General features: G+C 43.5%; 1 protein-coding gene across 1 annotated transcript in view; it reads right to left on the reverse strand.

Annotated features, from left to right (window-relative positions):
* The window catches only part of ANXA4 (annexin A4), a 63,826-nt gene that overhangs the window by 20,349 nt on the left and 21,963 nt on the right, over positions 1 to 21,514 (reverse strand). The window contains exons 2-3 of the mRNA XM_035001383.1: positions 15,225 to 15,283; positions 2,507 to 2,594 (exon numbers count right to left, since the gene is read on the reverse strand). Of these exons, the coding sequence (XP_034857274.1) occupies positions 2,507 to 2,594; positions 15,225 to 15,227 (91 nt within the window). The 5' untranslated portion in view covers positions 15,228 to 15,283. The remainder of the gene's footprint in view (positions 1 to 2,506; positions 2,595 to 15,224; positions 15,284 to 21,514) is intronic.

Consider the following 21,514-nt stretch of genomic DNA (forward strand, 5'->3'; position numbering starts at 1 on the left):
TGTTTGGTGAGTTTTGTGCTTCCTCACTGTTTAACCTGTATGGGGAATTGTGAGGGACTACAGAAGAGATTCTACTGGGATATTTCAGGGAGAAATGAAAAAGTCTAGATTTACCATAGTTATTCTTTGCAAGATTAGAAATCCAGAAAAGTGTGAGCTGTAGGGACGGAAGCTATAGAACTTTGTTTACATATCTTAGGGACCTACTCTCTGTTCTCTTAAAAAAAAAAAAAAAAAGGAGGTATCTATATACAACCTTCCTGTTCTCCTTCAGAACTCTCAGCGGGGGAAGATCCATCTTTCGCTCACCCGTTTCTATAAAAGGCACCATCCTTCTTTCAGTCAGGTTTGAACGCTCAAAATAGATTTTTTTTTTTACCCTCTCTCATCCTCCACATTCAAATTTCCTGCCAAGGCATACAATATCTAACTCTAAAAATCGTTTTTGCCTCCATCCCCTCTTTGATTCCTACCACTACTACTCCAATTCAGGATTTTAGGGGCTTAGACACATGTAACATCTGTTAACTGGTATTCTTATCTCCTAACTGGTCTTTCCAAAGTCCTGCCAGATTCATTTTCCTAAAAAGAAAAACTCTCAGAGGGCCCCTCCCCTGCTCAGGAATACACAATGCCCCACCAACATCCCCCCCTCCCCGCCCCGTCTGCTAGATTTACTACAGGAGCTGCAGTCTGGCATTTGAGACTTTCTACAATATCCCATCCACTGTTGTAAATATCCACACAAAAGGATACCAGGCAGCCAAATTCACAGACCTAGCTCTTGAATTATTGTACTTGATCCAACTGTACTGCACACTTTCTCCTGACCTTCTTCATTCCCAGTCTACTGGTTTGTATGTCCCTCTAGCCACCCCATAAGAGTGTCATCATTGTGGCACTGGTTTCCCGGCCAATGCCTTTGGGCCATCCCCCCATGTCCGTGATTCTACAGGTGGCCTTCTCTGTAGCAACCCCAGGACCTCCCTTTGGTACCAGCCAACTCCTGCTTTCCAAATACCTCCTGCTGCAAGCCACCTCTCCATGTATTTACTGTGAGTCCCCTAGGCCTCAGCTAAACTGGAAAAGGCACAATGCTCACACTCCTCTCATGCCTTTGCTCATGCTATTCCATTCACCTGAAACACATTCTCTCTTATCTCTGTTGAAACAACTTATCTTGCAAAGCCCGTCTCAAATTCTATATCCTCTAAGTTTTGCCTGATGCCCCCAAATTAAATGTGATCTCCTCTCTGAACCTAATGGGATCTCATTTGTGCCCCTCCTATCACTATCATATTATGATAGCTATTATCACATTATTGTAGTTATTTCTGTGCACGCCTTACCCATCTAGCATCCATGGACACGCTGGACTAGGTTTTATAATCCATGTCTCCTCCAACTGTCTGCCTTACATTGGTCCCCATATAACAGACATTGACAAGAACCAGTTGTCAAATGTCTCCTGACTTTTGAGAATTATGAATGCAATGTGGTCCACATTCTGAATTATGGTATTCTTGCTATATACCAAAGAAATAGGAAAACATGAAAAAAAGAGTGGGCCAAGCACACCTTCCATCTTATTTATGAAAAAGGGAAAATGAGGAGAAGGACATATCAATTCAGAACAATGTTCCATCCAGAGGTGGGCAGCAGGACAGCACGGGGACTTAAACTCCATCTCTGGAGTCACACTGCCTGGGTCTGACTGCCTGGAATTGCCTAGAATCCTAAGTCTAACACCTACTGGCTCTGAGATGCCGGGCAAGTTAGCTAACCTCCCTAAATCTCAACTTCACAGCAGTAAAACAGGCTGTTGTCTGTTATTGTTCTTGTCGTATTTGCTGCTAGTAACATTGGGGCTAAGTAAAACAAGCTCTTTGGAGGGAGAAAAATCGGGAAATAAGGCTTCATGATCAAATGTTTTTAACCAGATCACAAGAAGATTATAAATAGCAGCTATGAACCAAGGGCAGACATCCACCCATGCGAGAGTGACCAGAGTACGCCCACGTGCTGAGTGTGACTCATGGCTCAGTTCCACTTACTATATGATTTCACTTCTCTGGGTCTCAGTTTCACAGCCATGAAATGGGCTGAAAATAACAAGTGCAGGCACTGCTTTCACTGCATTGTTGGGCTGTTGTGTACATACCCATTGAAGTAATATTTGTGTAAGTGCTTTGCAAACCCTACGGCACCAAACACATACGGCACTAGCTGGAAAACAGATACATTTCTAAAGTTTACATACAGATTTGTAATGTTCTCATGCAAAACAGATTCAAGTGGGGAAATCCAGAATGAGCACATTAAATGTTAATTCTGTAAGAAAAGTGAGTAACGAATACCCTCCCAACTAATCTGTCTTAAAAGCCAACTTGTTCCCACTGTATTTTCTTAGAGACCTGCTCATTTTTGCCAGTGGACCCAGCACCCTCTGTGTGACTCTGTGATGCACAAAACCTAAGGGCGTGTTCCCGTCCCGCGGGACACTTACCAATCCCCTTCATGGCCTTCCTCAGGGTCTGGGCATCTTCAGTGGCACTGAATCCTGAAGCAGCTTTGATGGTGCCTCCTTTGGCTGCCTGGGCACACAGAGAAAGATGTGACTGAGCGGCATCATCTCCTTCAGCACGCATCTGCTGAGCATCTACCATGGGCCAAATACTATTCCTGGTGCTGGGGATACGGCAGTGAGCATGAGAGATGAGGCTCTTGCTCCCATGGAGCTGATGCTCTAGTTCAGGAGGAGGCAGACTGTAAACAAGCCAACAAATGAATATATACATGGTGTCCAGTAGTGGGAAATGCTAAGGAGCAGATAGAGAGGTCCCAGAAGGGCTGCTCTGAGTGGTGACATTTAGGCTGAGATCTGAATGACAGGAAGCAGCTGGCCATGCAAAGACAGGGGGTTGCGGGGTCGTGGTGGTGGTAGTGGTGGTGGTGTTATAAGCAGAGGAAACAGCCAAGGCAAAGGCCCCAAGGCTGGAACTAAAGGAGCAGGACAGAGGCCAGTGTGGCCCAAGTTGGTGTGGGCAAGGAGGACAGTGGTAAGCTAAGTTCTACTACCACCCGTGCAGTAATCTTGTTCCCCCACCCGCACTCGAGAAAGGAACATATCAAACCTGAATCCAATCAAGCCCCTAGAGCCAAAGAGCAAGTTACAGACATTAGAAGAGGGAAATGTCAACCCACAGCACAGGGTTGTAATCAGCAAAATCCAGACTGTGAGAACACTATTTGATGAATGATCTAGGTTTATCAACAAATCAATTACAAAGAGAATAAGAAAAGAGAGAGATGGGGGAGGGGAGAATAATAGCTTAAAAGAGATTTAAAAAGGCGTATCAATAATCATAATTTGGATCCTAAATCAACACTAAAAAAAACTGAGTTATGAGACAACTGGAAATCTGAACACTGACTTGATATTTGATGACATTAAGGAACTAGCATTAATATTTTTAGGTATGATAATGGTTCTGTGGTTATATTTTATTTTTGAGAGTTTTAATCTTATATAGATTGAAAGGGTTTACAGATGAGAGGATAAGATGTCCGGAACTTGCTTCAAAATAACACAGGTCAGGGGAAGTAAGTGGAGATAAAGAAGAAACAAGACTGACCATGAGTTAAGAAAAGAATTATTGGTAGGCACACAGGGGTTCTTTTAAATACTCAGTCTACTACTTTCCTATGTGTTTACACTTTTCCATAATAAAAGTTTCAAAAATGAAAAAGGGAGAAGGAAAATCAGAGAGCTGGGCTGGGGCCAAGAACAAGTGGGAAGCCACTGGCAGGCTTTAAGCAAGAGGATGAGGGGGTATGATCTGATTTACATGTTAAAAAGATCTCTCAGGCTGCTGAAGGGAGAGGCAGAGACCAGTTAAGAATCTGGAGCAAGCCCCAAGGACATGATGCTAGATGAGGGTGGAAGATTTGAAACGGGAAGAAACAGGCAGACTCAGCACATATTTTGGAGCAAAGGCGACAGAACTTGCTGATGGATGGATGTGGGAGGTGAGGAAAGAAAAGAATCAAGTGTAACTCTAAATCTTTCCCCTGAGCAGCCAAGTGCAGAGTGGTGTCATTTACCCAAACAGGGAAAACTAGAGACCTATCGGATTTGGCATCAGGGGTGGAGGGTAGTGGGGAGTGGGATTTAGAAGTTCTATTTTCAAAACGTTAAGCTTGGGATGTCCATTAAACACTCAAGTGGAGTTGTAAAAAGCACAGCTGGTTATAAAATATAAGTAGAAGTCAAATCGAGACACATCAGCATGTGGATGGTATTGGATGAAATGACCTAGGGAGGAAGTGATTTCAACAGTAGGGGTCCTAGGACAAGCTTGGGCCTCTCCAGTAGTAGAAGTCAAGCAGAGGAGAGCCTAGAAAGGATGATCAAGAAAGATCGGTCCTTGGGGCACCTGGGTGGCTCAGTCAGTTAAGAGTCTGCCTTTGGCTCAGGTCATGATCTCAGGGTCCTGTGACTGAGCTCCACATGGGCTCTCTGCTCACTGGGAAGCCTGCTTCTCCCTCTCCCTCTGCCCCTCCCTGTGCTTGTGCTCTGTTGTGCTCGCTCTCTCTCTCAAATAAAATCAAGAAAGGAAGGAAGGAAGGAAGGAAGGAAGGAAGGAAGGAAGGAAGGAAGGAAGGAAGGATCCCTGAAGTAAAAGGAAAACCAGGATAGCATGTTGTCCAGAGGCTGAGGAAGGAGGGAGTGGTCAGTGTGTGCCAAGGGTAGTGGAAGAGGAGGACACCGAAGGAATGGTCAGATTTGGCAACACGGAGGTTCCTGGTGACCCTGACAAGACCTTTTACAGTAGAATGGAGGAGACTGAAGACTGACTGAGTGGGCAGAGGGGAAAATGGAAAGTCATGAGGAGGAGAGAGCCACCCTGGACAACAGAGATGATGACTAGCATCACTAGAATGATCAAATGCCTTAAAGTAAGAGGTACTCGGATGTTACAAGGGATTAAAAGTTAGTGAACCTGAGGTGAAAGACCTGTACTCTGAAAACTATAAAACACTGATAAAAGAAATTGAAGATGACACAAACAAATGGAAAGATATTCCATGTTCATGGATTGGGAGAACAAATATTGTTAAAATGTCCGTACTACCCAAAGTAATCTACAGATTTAATGTAATCCCTATCAAAATACCAACAGCATTTTTCACAGAACTAGAAAAAATAATTGTAGAATTTGTATGAAACCACAAAAGATCCTGAATAGCCAAAGCAATCTTGAAAAAAAAGAACAAAACTGGAGGTATCACTATCCCAGATTTCAAGATATACTATAAGCTGTCGTAATCAAAACAATATGGTACTGGCACAAAAATAGACACACAGAACAATGGAACAGAATAGAGAGCCCAGAAATAACCCCATGATTATACAGTCAATTGATCTTCAAGAAAGGAGGCAAGAATACGCAATGGGAAAAAGTCTCTTCAACAAATGGTGTTGGGAAAACTAGACAACTACATGCAAAAGAATGAAAACTGGACCACTTTCCTACACCATACACAAAAATAAACTCAAAATGGACTAAAGACCTAAATGTAAGACCTGAAACCATAAAATTCCTAGAAGAAACCATAGGCAGTAGTCTCTTTGACATCAGAGGTAGAAGCATTTTTCTAGATATGTCTCCAAAGGCAAGGGAAACAAAAGCAAAATTAAACTACTGGGATTACACCAAAATGAAAAGCTTTTGCACAGTGAAGGGAACCACCAACAAAACAAAGAGACAACCCACCGAATGGGAGAAGATATTTCCAAATGATATATCCGATAAGGGGTTAATATCCAGAATATATACGTAATTTATTGTAGAGAGCAAAATGGAGTCTCTCATTTCAAGCAGTAGCTTGCATCAAGCAATGACGCAAGCAGTTAAGGTACTGCAGCTAGGAGGTATGGCGGGCACCAGCGTCAGCTAACACTCCAGAACTGATAAGGAGCAAAACCAGAGGAGGTCTGCGGGGACCCAAAACTGATTAAATCCCTTTAAAAAGGGAAGGATTTTGGCAGCAAACTGTCAGACTCTTCAGACATGACCCCTCTATGTCTGACCACTTAAAAAAGGTAACTGCTGCCGAAGGCTCTGCTGGGTTGATCTTCAAACAGAACCGAGATCCTTCGCTGCTTGAACATCAGAAGCAGTAGTGCCGAGAGCTGACCCAGACCAGACCAAGGCCTTATCTCAACTGCGGGCCCACAGACTGACTTCATGTTTGGTTCCTTAACTTCCTGCACCCTTCTGTGAGCTTGTTTGTTGTGTGGCTTATCTTCTGTCCTGCCTTGTGTGCTGTATAAGAAGCCAAGTTTAATCACATGTGCATTGTTATTGAGTTTGGAATCCTGAACCTGCTTTATAATTGTGATTTAACTTTGCTTTATGATTGAATAAAGCTGACATTGTGGAAAGACACAATTCGTGTGTGCGCCTTCATAGCGTGCTCATGACATTTACACAAGCTCAACATCAAAAAAACAAATAATCTAATTAAAAATGGGCAGAAGACATGAATAGACATTCTTCCAAGAAGACATACTGATGGCCAATGGACACAAGAAAAGATGCTCATCACTCATCATTAGGGAAAGGCAAATCAAAACCACAATGAGATATCAGCTCACACCTGTCAGAATGGCTAAAATCAAAAACACAAGAAACAACAAGTGTTGACGAGGATGTGGAATAAAAAGGAACCCTTGTTGCTGCTGGTAGGAATGCAAACTGGTGCAGCCTCTGTGGAAGACAGTATGGAGGTTCTTCAAAAAAGTAAAAATAGAACTACCATATAATTCAGTAATTCCACTACTGGGTATTCCAAAGAAAGCAAAAACACTAACTCAAAAGGATATATGCACCCATATTTTTATTGCAGCATTATTTACAATAGCCAAAATATGGAATCAACCCAAGTGTTCATCCATACAGATGAATGGATAAAGAGGATGTGGTAGATATAATACAATGGAATATTACTCAGCCATAAAAAAAAGAATGAAGGGTGCCTGGGTGGCTCAGTTGGCTAAGTGTCTGCCTTCAGCTCAGGTCATGACCCCAGGGTCCTGGGATCGAGTCCCACATCGGGCTTCCTGCTCAGCGGGGAGTCTGCTTCTCCCTCTCCCTCTGCTGCCCCCCCCCCACTCGTGCTCAATCTCTCTCTCTGAAATAAATAAATAACTTTAAAAATAAATGAATAAAAAATTTAAAAAGAATGAAATCTTGCCATTTGCAGCAACATGGTTGGATCTAGAGAGTATTATGCTAAATGGAGTAAGTCAGAGATAGACAAACACCATATGATGTCACTCATATATGGAATTTAATAAATAAAACAAATGAACAAAGAAAAAGAAGACAAACAGAAAAACAGACTTTTAACTACAGTGAACAAACTGATGGTTACCAAAGGGGAGGGGGCGGGGATGTGGGAAATATGTGATGGGGACTGAGAGTACTATTATGATGAGCACTGAGTAATGTAAAGAGTTGTTGAATCATTATATTGTACACCTGAAACTAATGTAACACTGTATGTTAATGACACTGGAATTCTAAAAAGTAATAAATAAAAATTTAAAATGAGTGAACCTGATCCCGTCAAAATAAAAATCAAAAATTAAAAACAATAGCAAGCAAAACACAGGCTAGTGACCAGTAGGGGCCACTGCCATTGGATTATGATTTAGAAATAATTTACTGATTAAGATCAAGGTGCCCTGAATGTTTTGAATATATTTACTGATTTATTAATATGTGATTTATGTTGTGGGAGGTAGTGTAGAGAAATACATATAATGCAATATAAAAAATCAGATGCCTGGGTGGCTCAGTCAATTAAGCGTCTGCCTTTGGCTCAGGTCATGATCTCAGGATCCTGGGATCAAGTTCCCCATCGGGCTCCCTGCTCAGCAGCAAGTCTGCTTCTCCCTCTCCGTCTGTGATCTCTCTCACTTTCGCTCTCTCTCAAATAAATAAAATCTAAATTAATAAATAAATAGGGGTGCCTGGGTGGCTCAGTCAGTTAGGTGGCCTGCTCTTGATTTCAGCTCAGGTCATGATCTCAGGGTCCTGGGATTGAACCCCATCTCGGGGTCCAGGTCTACCTAAGGATTCTCTCTCTCCCTCTCCCTTTGCCCCTCCCCTGCTCTCTCTCCCAAATAAATAAATAAATCTTTAAAAATAAATAAATATGTAAATAAGTAGATGGGGAAATTCAGTGACAGGGCATAAAACACAGAAAACTAAGATAAAGCTCGGGGGGTGGGAAGGAAACCAAAATGCAGACCTTAAGAGCCTGTACAGTTATTGGAGGGAAGCCACAGATTTCTCTGCCTAGAAGCCAAAGTAAGAGGGAATTGTAATCAGTAATGAGAGACTCACTGTGTCTGTAAGAGGAAAAGAGACCAGTTGCCCCAGAACTGCCCTGCTTTTCTTTGTACTGAGATTACAGAGAGGTAATCTGCATTACTAGAGCTCTTCTGGGCTCCCTGATTTAGCAGTAGAGGGTAGAATCAAACTAGCTTTGGGTTTTTTGTTTTGTTTTTTAGAAAGGGAGGGGGAGAGAAGGAGGGGGTTGTAGGAGCAGAGGGAGAGCAACGGAGAGAGTCCCAAGCAGTCTCCATGCCCCCGCCTGGAGCCTGACACAGGGCGTGATCTCATGACCCTGAGATCATGACCTGAGCTGCAATCAAGAGTTGGGATGCCTAACCAACACAGCCACCCAGGCACCCCACTAGCTTTGATTTTAAATATATCTTCCTCTCTGTATCTGACACTAAGCGTTATAGCCCTTGCAACCCATGTTTTGATATTCTGAATTCTGTTTTCTTGTTCTTAAAAATGACCCAATTAGTCATGACCAGCATTAGAACTGTTCTGCCTCGTCTCCTTTCCCTTAGTTAATTTGTCAGGTGTCTGCATTGTAGTGTGCATTTGATTGGCTGAGGTTGCATATGGGGAGGATCTAAGTGATCTTCTTGGCAGCAGGATGTCAATGGGGTTCAGCCCAAGCTGGATACCTTCCTCTGTTCATAGCTGGTGTTATGTGCTTTTACAATGCTAGGGCTCACAAGCTGAGGGTATGGCTAAATTTAGGGCTCAGGTCACATAGTTGGTCTCTTTCTCCTGACTTTTCTGATAACGTCCTTTTTGGTAAATGGTGGTAGGATGTTATGGTAATGGGAGGAAACAGAACAGGGAGATGATATGAATTATTTTTTTTATTTTTTAAAGATTTTATTTATTTATTTGAGAGAGAATGAGATAGAGAGCATGAGAGGGGGGAGGGTCAGAGGGAGAAGCAGACTCCCTGCTGAGCAGGGAGCCCGATGCGGGACTCGATCCCGGGACTCCAGGATCATGACCTGAGCCGAAGGCAGTCGCTCAACCAACTGAGCCACCCAGGCGCCCTTTTTTTTTTTTAAAAAAAGATTTTATTTATTTATTCATGAGAGAGAGAGAGAGAGAGAGAGAGAGGCAGAGGGACAAGCAGGCTCCCAAGGAGCAGGGAGCCCGATGCGGCACTCGATCCCAGGACCCTGGGATCATGACCTGAGCCGAAGGCAGATGCTTAACCATCTGAGCCACCCAGGCGCCCCAATGATATGAATTATTGAGTGAGAAGGGTTTTATATCTTATATAAGCCTTGGTTGAAATGTACCCATAGCCTTGTGCCCACGATCCAGTAAAATCTAATATTCATGGAGAGAGTTCCATCTCCTCTACATCACTCTTAGTGTCACCAACACTATAAAGGGAATTCTGATACTGAGGGAAATTTCATCTGTGGGTCTTTGTAAAGGAGACACAGTAGGCTACAGTGAGAGGTAGTAAAGCTTAGTAGGGGGAACATGGATATTGGGGTGGGATAGACCTAGCTTTGAATCTTAGCTTCAACCCTTTCCTTTTTTTTTTTTTTTAGAAATGTGTTTTTTTTTTAAGATTTTATTTATTTGACAGCAAGTGAGAGAGCACAAGCAGGGGGAGCAGCAGAGGCAGAGGGAGAAGCAGGGGCTCAATCCCAGGACCCCGGGATCATGACCTGAGCTGAAGGCAGATGCTTAACCATCTGAGCCACCCAGGCATCCCGGCTTCAACCCTTTCTAGCTGGGTTGTCAATAGGGGGAGTTTCATTTTTCTCACCTGTACATCAAGAATAATGATATCAACTCACAGAGTTCTTGTAAAAATGAAGCAGAATAATATAACAAAGCATTTAGCATAAAATCCAGCAAAGTAGTAAACACTAAAACAAAAATTCAAACTCAGTGGCTATCATTGCCATCATAATTATTAAATATGACTTCAACAGATCTCCACAATAAATATGAGTGAAGATTCTTATATCTATTTCTGATAATCTCTCTTTTTTTTTTTAAAGATTTTATTTATTTATTTGACAGAGAGAGAGACAGCAAGAGCAGGAACCCAAGCAGGGGGAGTAGGAGAGGGAGAAGCAGGCTTCCCACTGAGCAGGGAGCCCGACCATGGGGCTCGATCCCAGGATCCTGGGACCATGACCTGAGCCGAAGGCAGACACTTAACGACTGAGCCACCCAGGTGCCCCTCTGATAATATCTTAATGTAAGCCCATGGGGTAATGCCAAAGCAAAATCCAGAATAGAGCATTTGTACAGGCGGCAAAAACAATGTAGAATAGATCAAAGGCTCTCTGATGATTTAACTTCACCCAAGGATATAATGTGGACCATCTAGAGGAACAGAGGATTTTTATGCCTTAGGGAAGCTCTCTCTGAAGACAGACTTTGCTCACTGTGGTCCACATCAAGTCCATCCAAAGGCCTCCGGTACCAAAGAGTGTGGGCCTTGTCTGCTGCAAGCCCAGGCCTTCACCTCCTAGATATGGTCAGCATCTAGCATTTAGTCACCACCCTCTATACACCTGACAGAGGAAAGTAGAAGTCAATGACATTAACTTCCTTGGACACTGTTATAGGTCGAATTGTAACCCCCCAAAAGATATGTTGAAGTCCTAACCCCCAGGACCTCAGAATGTATTCTTATTTGGAAATAGGGTCATTGCAGATGTAATTAATTACATTTAAGATGAGGTCATTCTGGGCAGCACGTGGGTGGCTCAGATGGTTAAGCGTCTGCCTTCGGCTCAGGTCATGATCCCAGGATCCTGGGATCGAGCCCCACATCGGGCTCCTGGCTCAGCGAGGAGCCTGCTTCTCCCTCTCTCCCTGCTCATGCTTTCTCTCTCTCTCTCTGTATCTCTGTGTCTCAAATGAATAAATAAAATCTTAAAAAAAAAAAAAAAAGATGAGGTCATTCTGGAGTAGGGTGAGCCCCTAATCCAATATGATTGGTGTCCTTATAAGACAGCACATGAGGGCGCCTGGGTGGCTCAGTCGTTAAGTGTCTGCCTTCAGCTCAGGTCATGATCCCGGGGTCCTGGGATCGAGCCCCACATCGGGCTCCCTGCTCAGCAGGAAGCCTGCTTCTCCCTCTCCCACTCCCCCCTGCTTGTGTTCCCTCTCTCACTGTGTCTCTCTCCGTCAAATAAATAAATAAAATCTTAAAAAAAAAAAAAAAGACAGCACGTGAAGACACAGACACACAGGGAGAACACAACGTGATGCTAAAGGCAGAGATTACAGTTAAGCCTAGGACTGCCAGGAAACCCCCAGAAGCTAGGAAGAGGCAAGGAAGGAGTCACCTACAGATTGCAGAGGGCTCCTGACCCTGCCAACACCTTGATTTTGGATTTCTGGCCTCAGAACTGTGAGACAACAAATTTCTATTATTTTAAGCCACCCAGTTTGTGGGACTTTGTTATGGCAGCCCTAGAAAATTAATACAGGTTCTTTCATTCTTTTCTACTATGCATCAATAGTAAGTAATAAGCAAACTGGTGATCTGCTGTCAAAATTCCAACATGGCCTAACTCAGCCGCTGGCTCCACTATGAGACAGCTTTCTGAGTGAAATGTTTCACAGGTTTCTTTTGGAGCTTTATTGCAAAATTTTGGATGGTGCCCAAAACACTGCATTCGACTTTTAACACAAACTGCTTTGCTGAGGGACGCTATTGTGGGATTAAAATTAATATCTAACAAGATGAATCAATGGAGGGATTTGCAAAGATGTTTCATCTTATCAATTAACATTCTCAGTGACTCTTCCAGGAAAAAGATAAGCTCAGGAAACTTGTTCCTGGTCGCCCTGCAGTAACCGTATTGATCAAATTCCAGGGCGTAAGGTACCATTATCCGTTCTGCGGAGGCAGGGGATTCTATCCCAGGAAGGCTTCTTGTGGCAGTAGGCAAAGGAAACAGGGAGGATGTAGGAAAGAATAACAAAAATGAATGGCTAGACATAGGCGTTAGAGCACTATCGATGAAATATTATTCAGTTATTAAATAATCAAGAAGCTAATAAATGTCAAAAGTTGGAATCCAATACACTGGAATACTGTAGGTCCACAATCCCCTCAGGAGCTTTCATGGCGTCATCTGAAGCTGACCCCTGTAGGCAGAGGGCACAGGAAGACTGAAGAGAAACAAGCCTCTCCTCGTCGGTAGGTGACAGTTTTAACAATGGCAAAGGGAACTTACATACGAGGCTTGTCTTGAGTGGCAGCAAGACAAATTGATCCCTAGACTCATCCTTGAAATCTTAAAAGTTTATAAAGAGGTCCTAAATGGGCTCAGTCGTGTATGCCGTGCAGCTGTCTTCAACCCCACATCACCACCTCGAGGTGATCTTGGAGCAGGAACGGTAAGCAGAACCCACGTTCCAGACGGGCGGGGGTGCGAAGCCTCTGACTGCCCAGGTCCAGCTCACTAGTCAGTCAGCGGTCACAGCTTTTTTGATGACAATCTCCAACAAATACTAATCAGCAATAAAAAGTCATGAAGGAACAAACTGCTGATATGCTCATAGCAACACGGATGAATTGCCAAAAATATAACACTTGGCGAAAAAAGCCAGACACACAAGAGTACATATTCTATGGTTCCACCGATAGGATGTTCTAGAACAGGCAAAACTAATCTGTGGTAATGACAATCAGAACAGTGGTTGTATTTCTAGGGTGGAGTGGAGAGCAGGGAGGGGACCGACCTGAAAGAGGCATAAAGGAACTTCCTGGAGCGAGGAAATGTTCTATCTTGATAGAGGAGTAGGTTACATGGTCCATAGGTTTGTCAAAACTCATCTACCAGTAACCTTAAGAGCAGTGCATTTCACTATATGTAAATTAAAATCTATTTAAAGGGGTGCCTGGGTGGCTCAATCGGTTAAGCGTCTGCCTTCAGCTCAGGTCATGATCCTAGTGTCCTGGGATCAAGTCCCGCATCGGGCTCTCTGCTCAGCAGAAAGCCTGCTTCTCCCTCTCCCACCCCTCCTGCTTGTGTTCCCTCTCTTGCTGTGTCTCTCTCTGTCAAATAAATAAATAAAACCTTTAAAAAATAAAAAAAATTAAAAATATATATTTTAAAAATATTGTAAATATTTTTAGCTTTTAAAACATGTTTTCTTTTTAGAAATGTATCATATGGTCATTGTAGAGATTTGGAAAATTAAAAAAAAAGAAGAAGAAAATTAAAACACCCATAACTCCACCATCTAGAATAAATAATTTTAGTATGCCACAAAATGTAATATTAACGGGTTAGCAAAGCAAAGATTAGAGTGAATATATAACTGTTATTTATGCTTGTATTACTACTGTTTAAAAATCATTATACACGTGAGTAGGGTCTAAAGTAAAATGATGGAAAACAACTGGGAATTACAATATTGTGACTATTGTATGTTTTTCCTACCCTTTAAAAATATCCTTTATCTGTCCAATAAGTAACAGTGATGTTGGAAAAGCAGGTACTAGGAGGAAAGATGAGAGCAACTGAGGTAATTTTCCTCGAATGAAGAGCACAGTAAAGGGTCACTAGGTTATAGGCTTCACATGTTGGAAGCCTGTGAGCTTGTTGCAGACAGGAAGACTGTCACATTAATTTTGAGTCCACAGAGCCAAGTACCACATCTGGCACAAAGTTGGGACACTGTAAACATTTCTGAATAAACGTTCTCTGTGTCTGGAGAGAATCAAGAAGACAGGAATTTTAAAATAAAGCATGGAGATTTAGGGCAGATATAAGTAAGGTTTTGACTGTCACGGATGATAAAGAAAATTCTAGAATGTCTAATGTAAGACAATGTTAAGAGTATATTACTATTTGTTCAAGAGTGTTTATACCTCCATCTTCCTGGAGGAGGCCATTTAGAGCTGGAAGGATCTCCAGTTCCTCTCCAGGTATAAGATTCTATTTCTATTATTCCTTCCAAGAAGACCAGAGATCAAAATCACCTGTCTGTTCAGATACCTTATTTGGGTGGGAGAAGGAGAGCAGATGGCCAGCTTCAGGTAGAGCTTGTTTGCAGCTAAGAGGCTCAGCTTCCATCTCAACACTGAACTTTATAGAACTCCCAGAGGGATCCAATTCCCTGCCTGTCCCAAAGATCAGATAATCAAGCTCTGAGGAGTCCGGTCATGGCCAAAACAGGAGGCAGATGACAAGCCCATATGGCTAACAAACACCCTTCTTGATGAGCCTGAAATGATGTTACACCAAAATGTGGATGGCACTTGTCTCCCAATGGTAGGACCTGTGGGATTTTTAGTTTTTCCTTTTCATTTGCCTGGAATTTCTATAATGAACACGTAAGTACTCCCACAGAGAGAAAACTACAACTTTTTTTTAAAGATTTATTTAAAGATTTCATTTATTTATGTGACAGAGAGATACACAGCGAGAGAGGGAAATACAAGCAGGGAGAGTGGGAGAGGGAGAAGCAGGCTTCCCACTGAGCAGGGAGCCCGATGCGGGGCTCGATCCCCGGACCCTGGGATCATGACCTGAGCCAGAGGCAGACGCTTAACGACTGAGCCACCCAGGTGCCCCCTACAACTTATTTTTGTATCTCCGGATGTTAGAAGGATTCCAAGGATTCTCTTTTTGAATTAATTTTCAGGGTCAAGTTACTCACCACCCCTGAAAGAAATTAAAAGGATGCCTGAAAAAAAACAAAACTGCCTTTTCATTTCCTCCTCTCTCCCCTCTATCAAGCAAACAATCCTCTGTAAAGTCAACAGTCCCTGAATACACATCCTGTACCTGTCCGTGGCTGGCACCAGGTAGGGCGAGGCACTCCCCAACTTACCATGGCCGTGACTCTCTCTATACCAGGATCAGAGTTCAGTCACCCGAGCAGAAGTTCCTCTGTGAAAAAAGCAGAGGGGAAATTACTGTGATGAGAGATGTGTCATTAAAATCATTAATCAGGATAACTTGTAGTTTGCAGAAGTTAAACCATTAGGAAATAACACCCACTGTCATTGAAAGGCCAGCTACTGATTAGCCAAAGATACAAAGGCCGGGTTAGTAATTAAAGAGAAACTGCTCAAGCAAACAAGTTTATTACTCCAACAAAACACTTTCCGACCTGCTCTTCTGTCTGGAGATACACATTACAGAAGTGGTTCCTATTGTTTGTTAGGATGAAGTACATTACTTGTAGTCAAGGCAAACCTGGATTCCGAACAGTAAGCTCTAGTGGAACAGAACAGGTGCCTCCTTGGAGAGAAAAGATAATGCAGCCGTGTTAGGGAAAAGCACAGCACTGCAGCCCACTCTGTGTGTGCGTTTGTCTGTGCGCGTGTGTGAGGACGGCCGGCAGCCAGCCCACATTAGACTTGTCATTTCCAGACGACCGTTTTCACTGCCACCATCTCGGGATGTGCAGGTGCTTCTTCCCTCAAAGCTGTAGCCTTACACACTCAGCTTTGTCCTCCGTTCTGTGCAGCAAGGATGCTCGATCATTGCACATGTACTCAGTCACTCAGAATGCAAGGAATGACTTGACTCTGGGCTAGGACTCTTGGTCTCATGATTGACAGGCAGGCCTCTGAGGGACAGGCCAACTGACTTCCTATTTCCATATCTGAGTCCTATGGAAAAGGCTGCTTTCCTAAGCATTTTGTTAGTTCCTTGATACTCAAAAGAATCATCCCGGAGCCAGAAGCATGGGCATCCCCTGGGAGCAGTCTCAGACCCCCCCCCCCCCACCCCAGACCTACTGCTAGAGTCTGCATTTTAACAAGATTCCCCCAATATTTGCCTGCACAGTACTTTGAAAAGCACTGGCCTAGGCCACCTTACCAAGCAGCACTTTTCAATTATACCCTGAGAATTACTAAATCCTTTCCACTTTATTACCGATTCAGTCAATCTGCTCACATTCACTTCATCTTTCAGCTCTCCTGAGGCTCAGCTCCATTCTTCCTTGTCTCCCATCACTGCAGACTTGCCTTATAACCACTTAGGGAGCTCAATTCTTTCCTGAGGGGAATGCCAACTTGTTCTGGGGCACAGCCTGAGCAAAGGTGGGAATAAGCAGTGGCTTCGGGGACAATGAGGAGACGAGGCTGCTGGGGCAGAGGGCTCATTCCAGGGAAGGCTCAGAGATAGGGCTGGAAAAGCAGGTAGGGAACTGACAGGCAAGGCCTTGTATGCCCAGCTGAGGAGTGTGGCTTGATACTGTAGGTAATGGGAAAATAGTGGAAAAGTTTTGGTTTTTGCAGAGAAATGATAGAACAAAAGACATGCTTCCTTCCACAAGACCCTATTCTACAGAACAGACAGGAAAGACAGGGTCAGGAAGGCTTGAGCAAGCACTGAGGAACAGACAGGCAGAGGCAGAGACCTAGGTGGGGTGTGGTGCCTGGAATAGGATATACATAGGAAATATTTGGAAGGAATTCTTTACTGGATTTAGTAGCTCATGGACTGTATGGATTTATTTACTCAATCACCCAATATTCATAAAGTACCTCTATATTCCAGACACTGTTCTAGTCGACAGAGATAATACAGTGAGTAAGACAAAGAACATGACTTCAAAGAGTTTACAGTCTACCAGGAAAGGCAGACAACAAATAAACAAATAAATAAATAAGATGATTTCAGATATCAGTAAGATGAAAGTACAACAGGACAATGCTATTGAACACGGATCAGCAAACTACAGCTCATGGGCCAAATCCTGTTTTTTGAATGGCCTACAAGTTAAGAATGGTTTTTATATTTTCTTTTTTTTTTTTAATATATATATTTTTAAAGATTTTATTTATTTGACAGAGAGAGATACAGCGAGAGCGGGAACACAAGCAGGGGGAGTGGGAGAGGGAGAAGCAGGCTTCCCGCGGAGCAGGGAGCCCGATGCGGGGCTCGATCCCAGGACCCTGAGATCATGACCTGAGCCGAAGGCAGGCGCTTAACGACTGAGCCACCCAGGCGCCCCATGGTTTTTATATTTTCAATGGTTGGTAAAAAGTCAAAAGAATAATATTTTGTGACACATGAACGTTATATAAAATTCAAATCTCAGTGTTCATAAATAGACTCACTGGAGCTTGGTTATACCCGTTTGTTTACATATTATCTACAGCTGCTTTCATGCTACAACAGTAGAACTGAACGGCTGTGACGGACTATATGGCTCACAAAGCTGAAGATTTTTTTTTTTTTTAAAGATTTTATTTATTTATTCATGAGAGACCCAGAGAGAGACAGAGGCAGAGGGAGAAGCAGGCTCCCCGCGGAGCAGGGAGCCCAATGCGGGACTCGATCCCAGGACCCTGGGATCATGACCTGAGCTGAAGGCAGACGCTTAACCGACTGAGCCACCCAGGTGTCCCAAAGCTGAAGATATTTAATATCTGGCCCTTCACAGACAAAATTTGCTGAATCCTGGGTTGGAAGATGATGTGATCAGGTCACTGGGAAGGGGCTAGCCTGGACAGGGTGGCAAGAAGACGTCTGAGCTAAGACCTGAATGGGGAGAGAGGCTAGCTATTCAGTGCTGGAGGAGAACTACTGAAGGCAGAAGGAACAGTTAATGCAAAGGCCCTGAGACAGCAATGAACTTACTGTGTTTGAGGAATGAACAACTGCATCATGAACAAGGGCCAGAGTGGCATGAATTGGGGTTGGAGTAGGGTCAAGACTATCTGTGGGAGCAGGAAGGGGTATTTCTTGTTTGTCCAGAATGTGCTAGGGGAAGCCAAGAGCAGGGCTCTTTGAGACTTAGCCATGACTTTGTCTGGAGGCCCTTTTCACATCATATGAATGATCAAAATGCGCCAATATCCCTCATTAAGTATAATTTATATGTGAGTTGGATTGAGTTTCTGCTAATTGGTAGACAATCTAGCAGACCCAGTTTAAGGAACAAGGGCCCTCCCTTTGTTTCTATATAGTTTTGGAATATGGTAATCCTCCCTTATCTGTGTTTTTGGGCAACGGCAATCCAGAAGCAGGTGATTCTCCTTCTGACATCAGGTCAATGGTAGCCTAATGCTACTTCACAACACCTACATCATTCACCTCACTTCATCTCATCACACAGACATTTTATCAGCTCATATCATCACAAGAAGAAGGGTAACTACAGGGGCGCCTGGGTGGCTCAGTCAGTTAAGCACCTGCCTTCGGCTCAGGTCATGATCCCAGGGTCCTGGGCTCCTTGCTCAGTGGGGAGCCTGCTTCTCCCTTTCCCTCTGCCCCTCCCCCCGTTTGTGCTCTCTCACTTGCTCTCTCTCAAGTAAATAAAATCTTTAAAAAAAAAAGGGTAACCACAGTACAATAAGATATTTTGAGAGACCACATTCATATAACTTTTATTATATCATTAGAATTGTTTTATTTTATTATTAGTTCTTGTTGTTAATCTCTTACTCTGCCTAAGTTATAAATTAAACTTGATCATAGGCATGTACGTATAGAGAAAAACAGCATAAATAGGGTTCCATACTACCTACAGTTTCAGGCATCTGTTGGGGCTCTTGGAACATATACCCCATGGATAAGGGGGAGTTGCTGTAGATGACAACAAGGAGGCAGGGAAGAGAACCACGTCTTCCAAAAGCCAGCCTTTAACATAAATACTTCCAATCCTTTTGACCACATCAAGAAGTGGAAAAAAATGCTTGCACAAAACCTTCTGGAAATACTGAGAATCTTATTCAATGAGCTAGAAATAATTTACTAAAGGGAAAAAAACGTATCATACTTGAACACACGGTGCTTTTAGCCAATTATTTTGAAACTTGGACAGCACACAGCTTTAGTCCATTTACATAGAGACAGCTGTTGTATATTTGTTATTTACTAGCACCAAGCAAGTTTCTCAATAGATTATAGAAATGAAGGCAGGAAATGGTACCCCTTGATCAGATATCAGATAACACATGTAAAGTTGACCCACGCTCACGCTTACTGGCACAGTGTCTGGCACCTAGTAAGGTGTCAGGAACTCTCGGCAAGGATGGGTGGGGAGTGGAAAGGAGGGGAAGGAATCACTCGGACCACCCCCTGGAACAGAACTGTCACAGGAAGGCATTGGTGGTTCAGTGGTAGAATTCTCGCCTCCCAGAATTGCCACAGGCCTCTTCTTAACTGCACAAAATGATCGGCTCCCAAAGAATGCCATGCCCTTCTTCTGGAAGCTCAACCTCTAAAAGTCCTCCCACATTCTCCTCCAGCCTGAAGAGCCAAGGATTCTTTATAGGAACCTTCTCTGCCGCAGCTTCCTTGATCCATTCATTCTTTCTCTCTGAAGGCCAGCCTACAAGTCCATAAACCGAACAGTATCCCCAGGTTCATAATGACTCAGGCTTTGTGTGGGGGTTTCCAAAGCTTCTTGGCTGCTCACAGGTGGGGCAAAATAATTAGCAACTGTGCCTCAGTTTTAGGAAAAAGGCAAACCCACTCAGGTTTGGGCACGGCTCCAATGACCTTAAAAGCATCAGGGGCTCTTCAAGATGGGAAGATGAAGACGGAAGGGCCCATATGTGAGTGATGTCTAAAAAACTCTAAGGGTTATGCAGTCTGGAGTCGGGGTGGGTGGGGGGGGACTGCAACTTCTTTATCATACCTGAACTCTACAACTAGGGCTCACAATAGGGCTCCTGAAAATGTTAAGACACGGTTTTAGAGCAACTGAAAGAAAGCTGGGAACACAACATAAGAGACATATCCCAAGAGCAGTTACATAGGGAATACTGAGTTATAAATAAGTTCAACTTATTGCAGGAAAGATTACAAAAATTTGCACAAGTAATTAATGATGGCTTCATAAAAAAAATTAGATGTCGAGAACAGATCGATACTGTTTTCTGCTTAGGTGTACAAGAAGATCATTTTTTCACCGTCCCACAAACTGCCCTATTGTAACACTGCTAGAAATGACCTCAAGTAGAAAGTTCCTTATGTCCTTCGGGCAGCTACATGGAACAAGGAACTCGGACTTCATGTAATATTTCAGGAGGCCATACATGGAGGCGGCAGTGTGGTGGACTCCTCCTCACTCACCCAGAATTTGGAAAACAGGCAAATTAGATGGTTTCCTGCGCATCAGACTAGTAAAATCAGCAAACAACCATCAAAACAAAGATATGCAAATTCATTTATGAGAAAGAATGGCTCCTGACCTATGGCCAGTTTGCCAAAAGCATTAGCATATTTAAAGAAAGATGGTGTGTGAGCTCCACATAAAATCCTCAGAGAGGCTTACTTTGAAATAGTCATCAAAGCCCTGCCCTAAGGAAAGGGTGGCTTGGCCCTAGATCCAATGGTCCAGGATCAGATATTTCCCATGGCTGTGTCATCTATCTAATACCCTTTGTTCTGATTCCGTGATTGCCAAGCAACCCCTGGACTAGAGTTTGGCTTCCCACATGGACCTGTCTTCAGAGTACTTGGAGCACAAGGATTTTTGTCTCAGTAACAATTACATTTTTTTTTTAAGGTCTTATTTATTTATTTGAGAGACAGAGCACAAGCAGGGGTGGGGAGAGGCAGACGGGGAGGGAGAAGCAGGCTCCTCGCGGAGCAGGGAGCCCGGGGCTCGATCCCAGGACCCCAGGATCATGACCTGAGCCAAAGGCAGACACTTAGCTGACTGAGCCACCCAGGCGCCCCACATATTTCTCAAGGTAATAAAGATATTATCAGCATGTGTGTGGTGAGCCTGTAAATATGAACCTGTCCCTGAGAGCTGAACCCCTTCCTGGTGTGCTAATGAATGCAATTTCTCTGGTCCTGCTGGATGTGGCACCATGTTGAATTCACCCCAGTACTGGATGCTCCCCTTGGAACCCCAACATAACTTGGTGGCCTCCATCCAGATTCATGACATTGACCCTGCTCCCAGGAGGGGCAACCGGAATGTTCATTAGGAAGAGATTTGCTGTCCTTGTGACACATTCTTACTGAGTCCCTCTCTTCCCTGGAAGATCACATGTGAGTGAGTCATTCACCATTTTTCTCTGGTACGCGGTTTCATTTTGCATCCCACGGGATGACAAATTTAAACTTCTAGCCTGTGGATTCGTGGAGGGTGTGCTGGGGCCCCGCCCAAGCACTTCAAAACTGTCTATGAAATAGGAAAAT

The sequence above is a fragment of the Mirounga leonina genome, unplaced genomic scaffold (genome assembly GCF_011800145.1).
Source record: "Mirounga leonina isolate KUSES-001 unplaced genomic scaffold, KU_Mleo_1.0 Mir_125, whole genome shotgun sequence".
NCBI lineage: Eukaryota > Metazoa > Chordata > Mammalia > Carnivora > Phocidae > Mirounga > Mirounga leonina.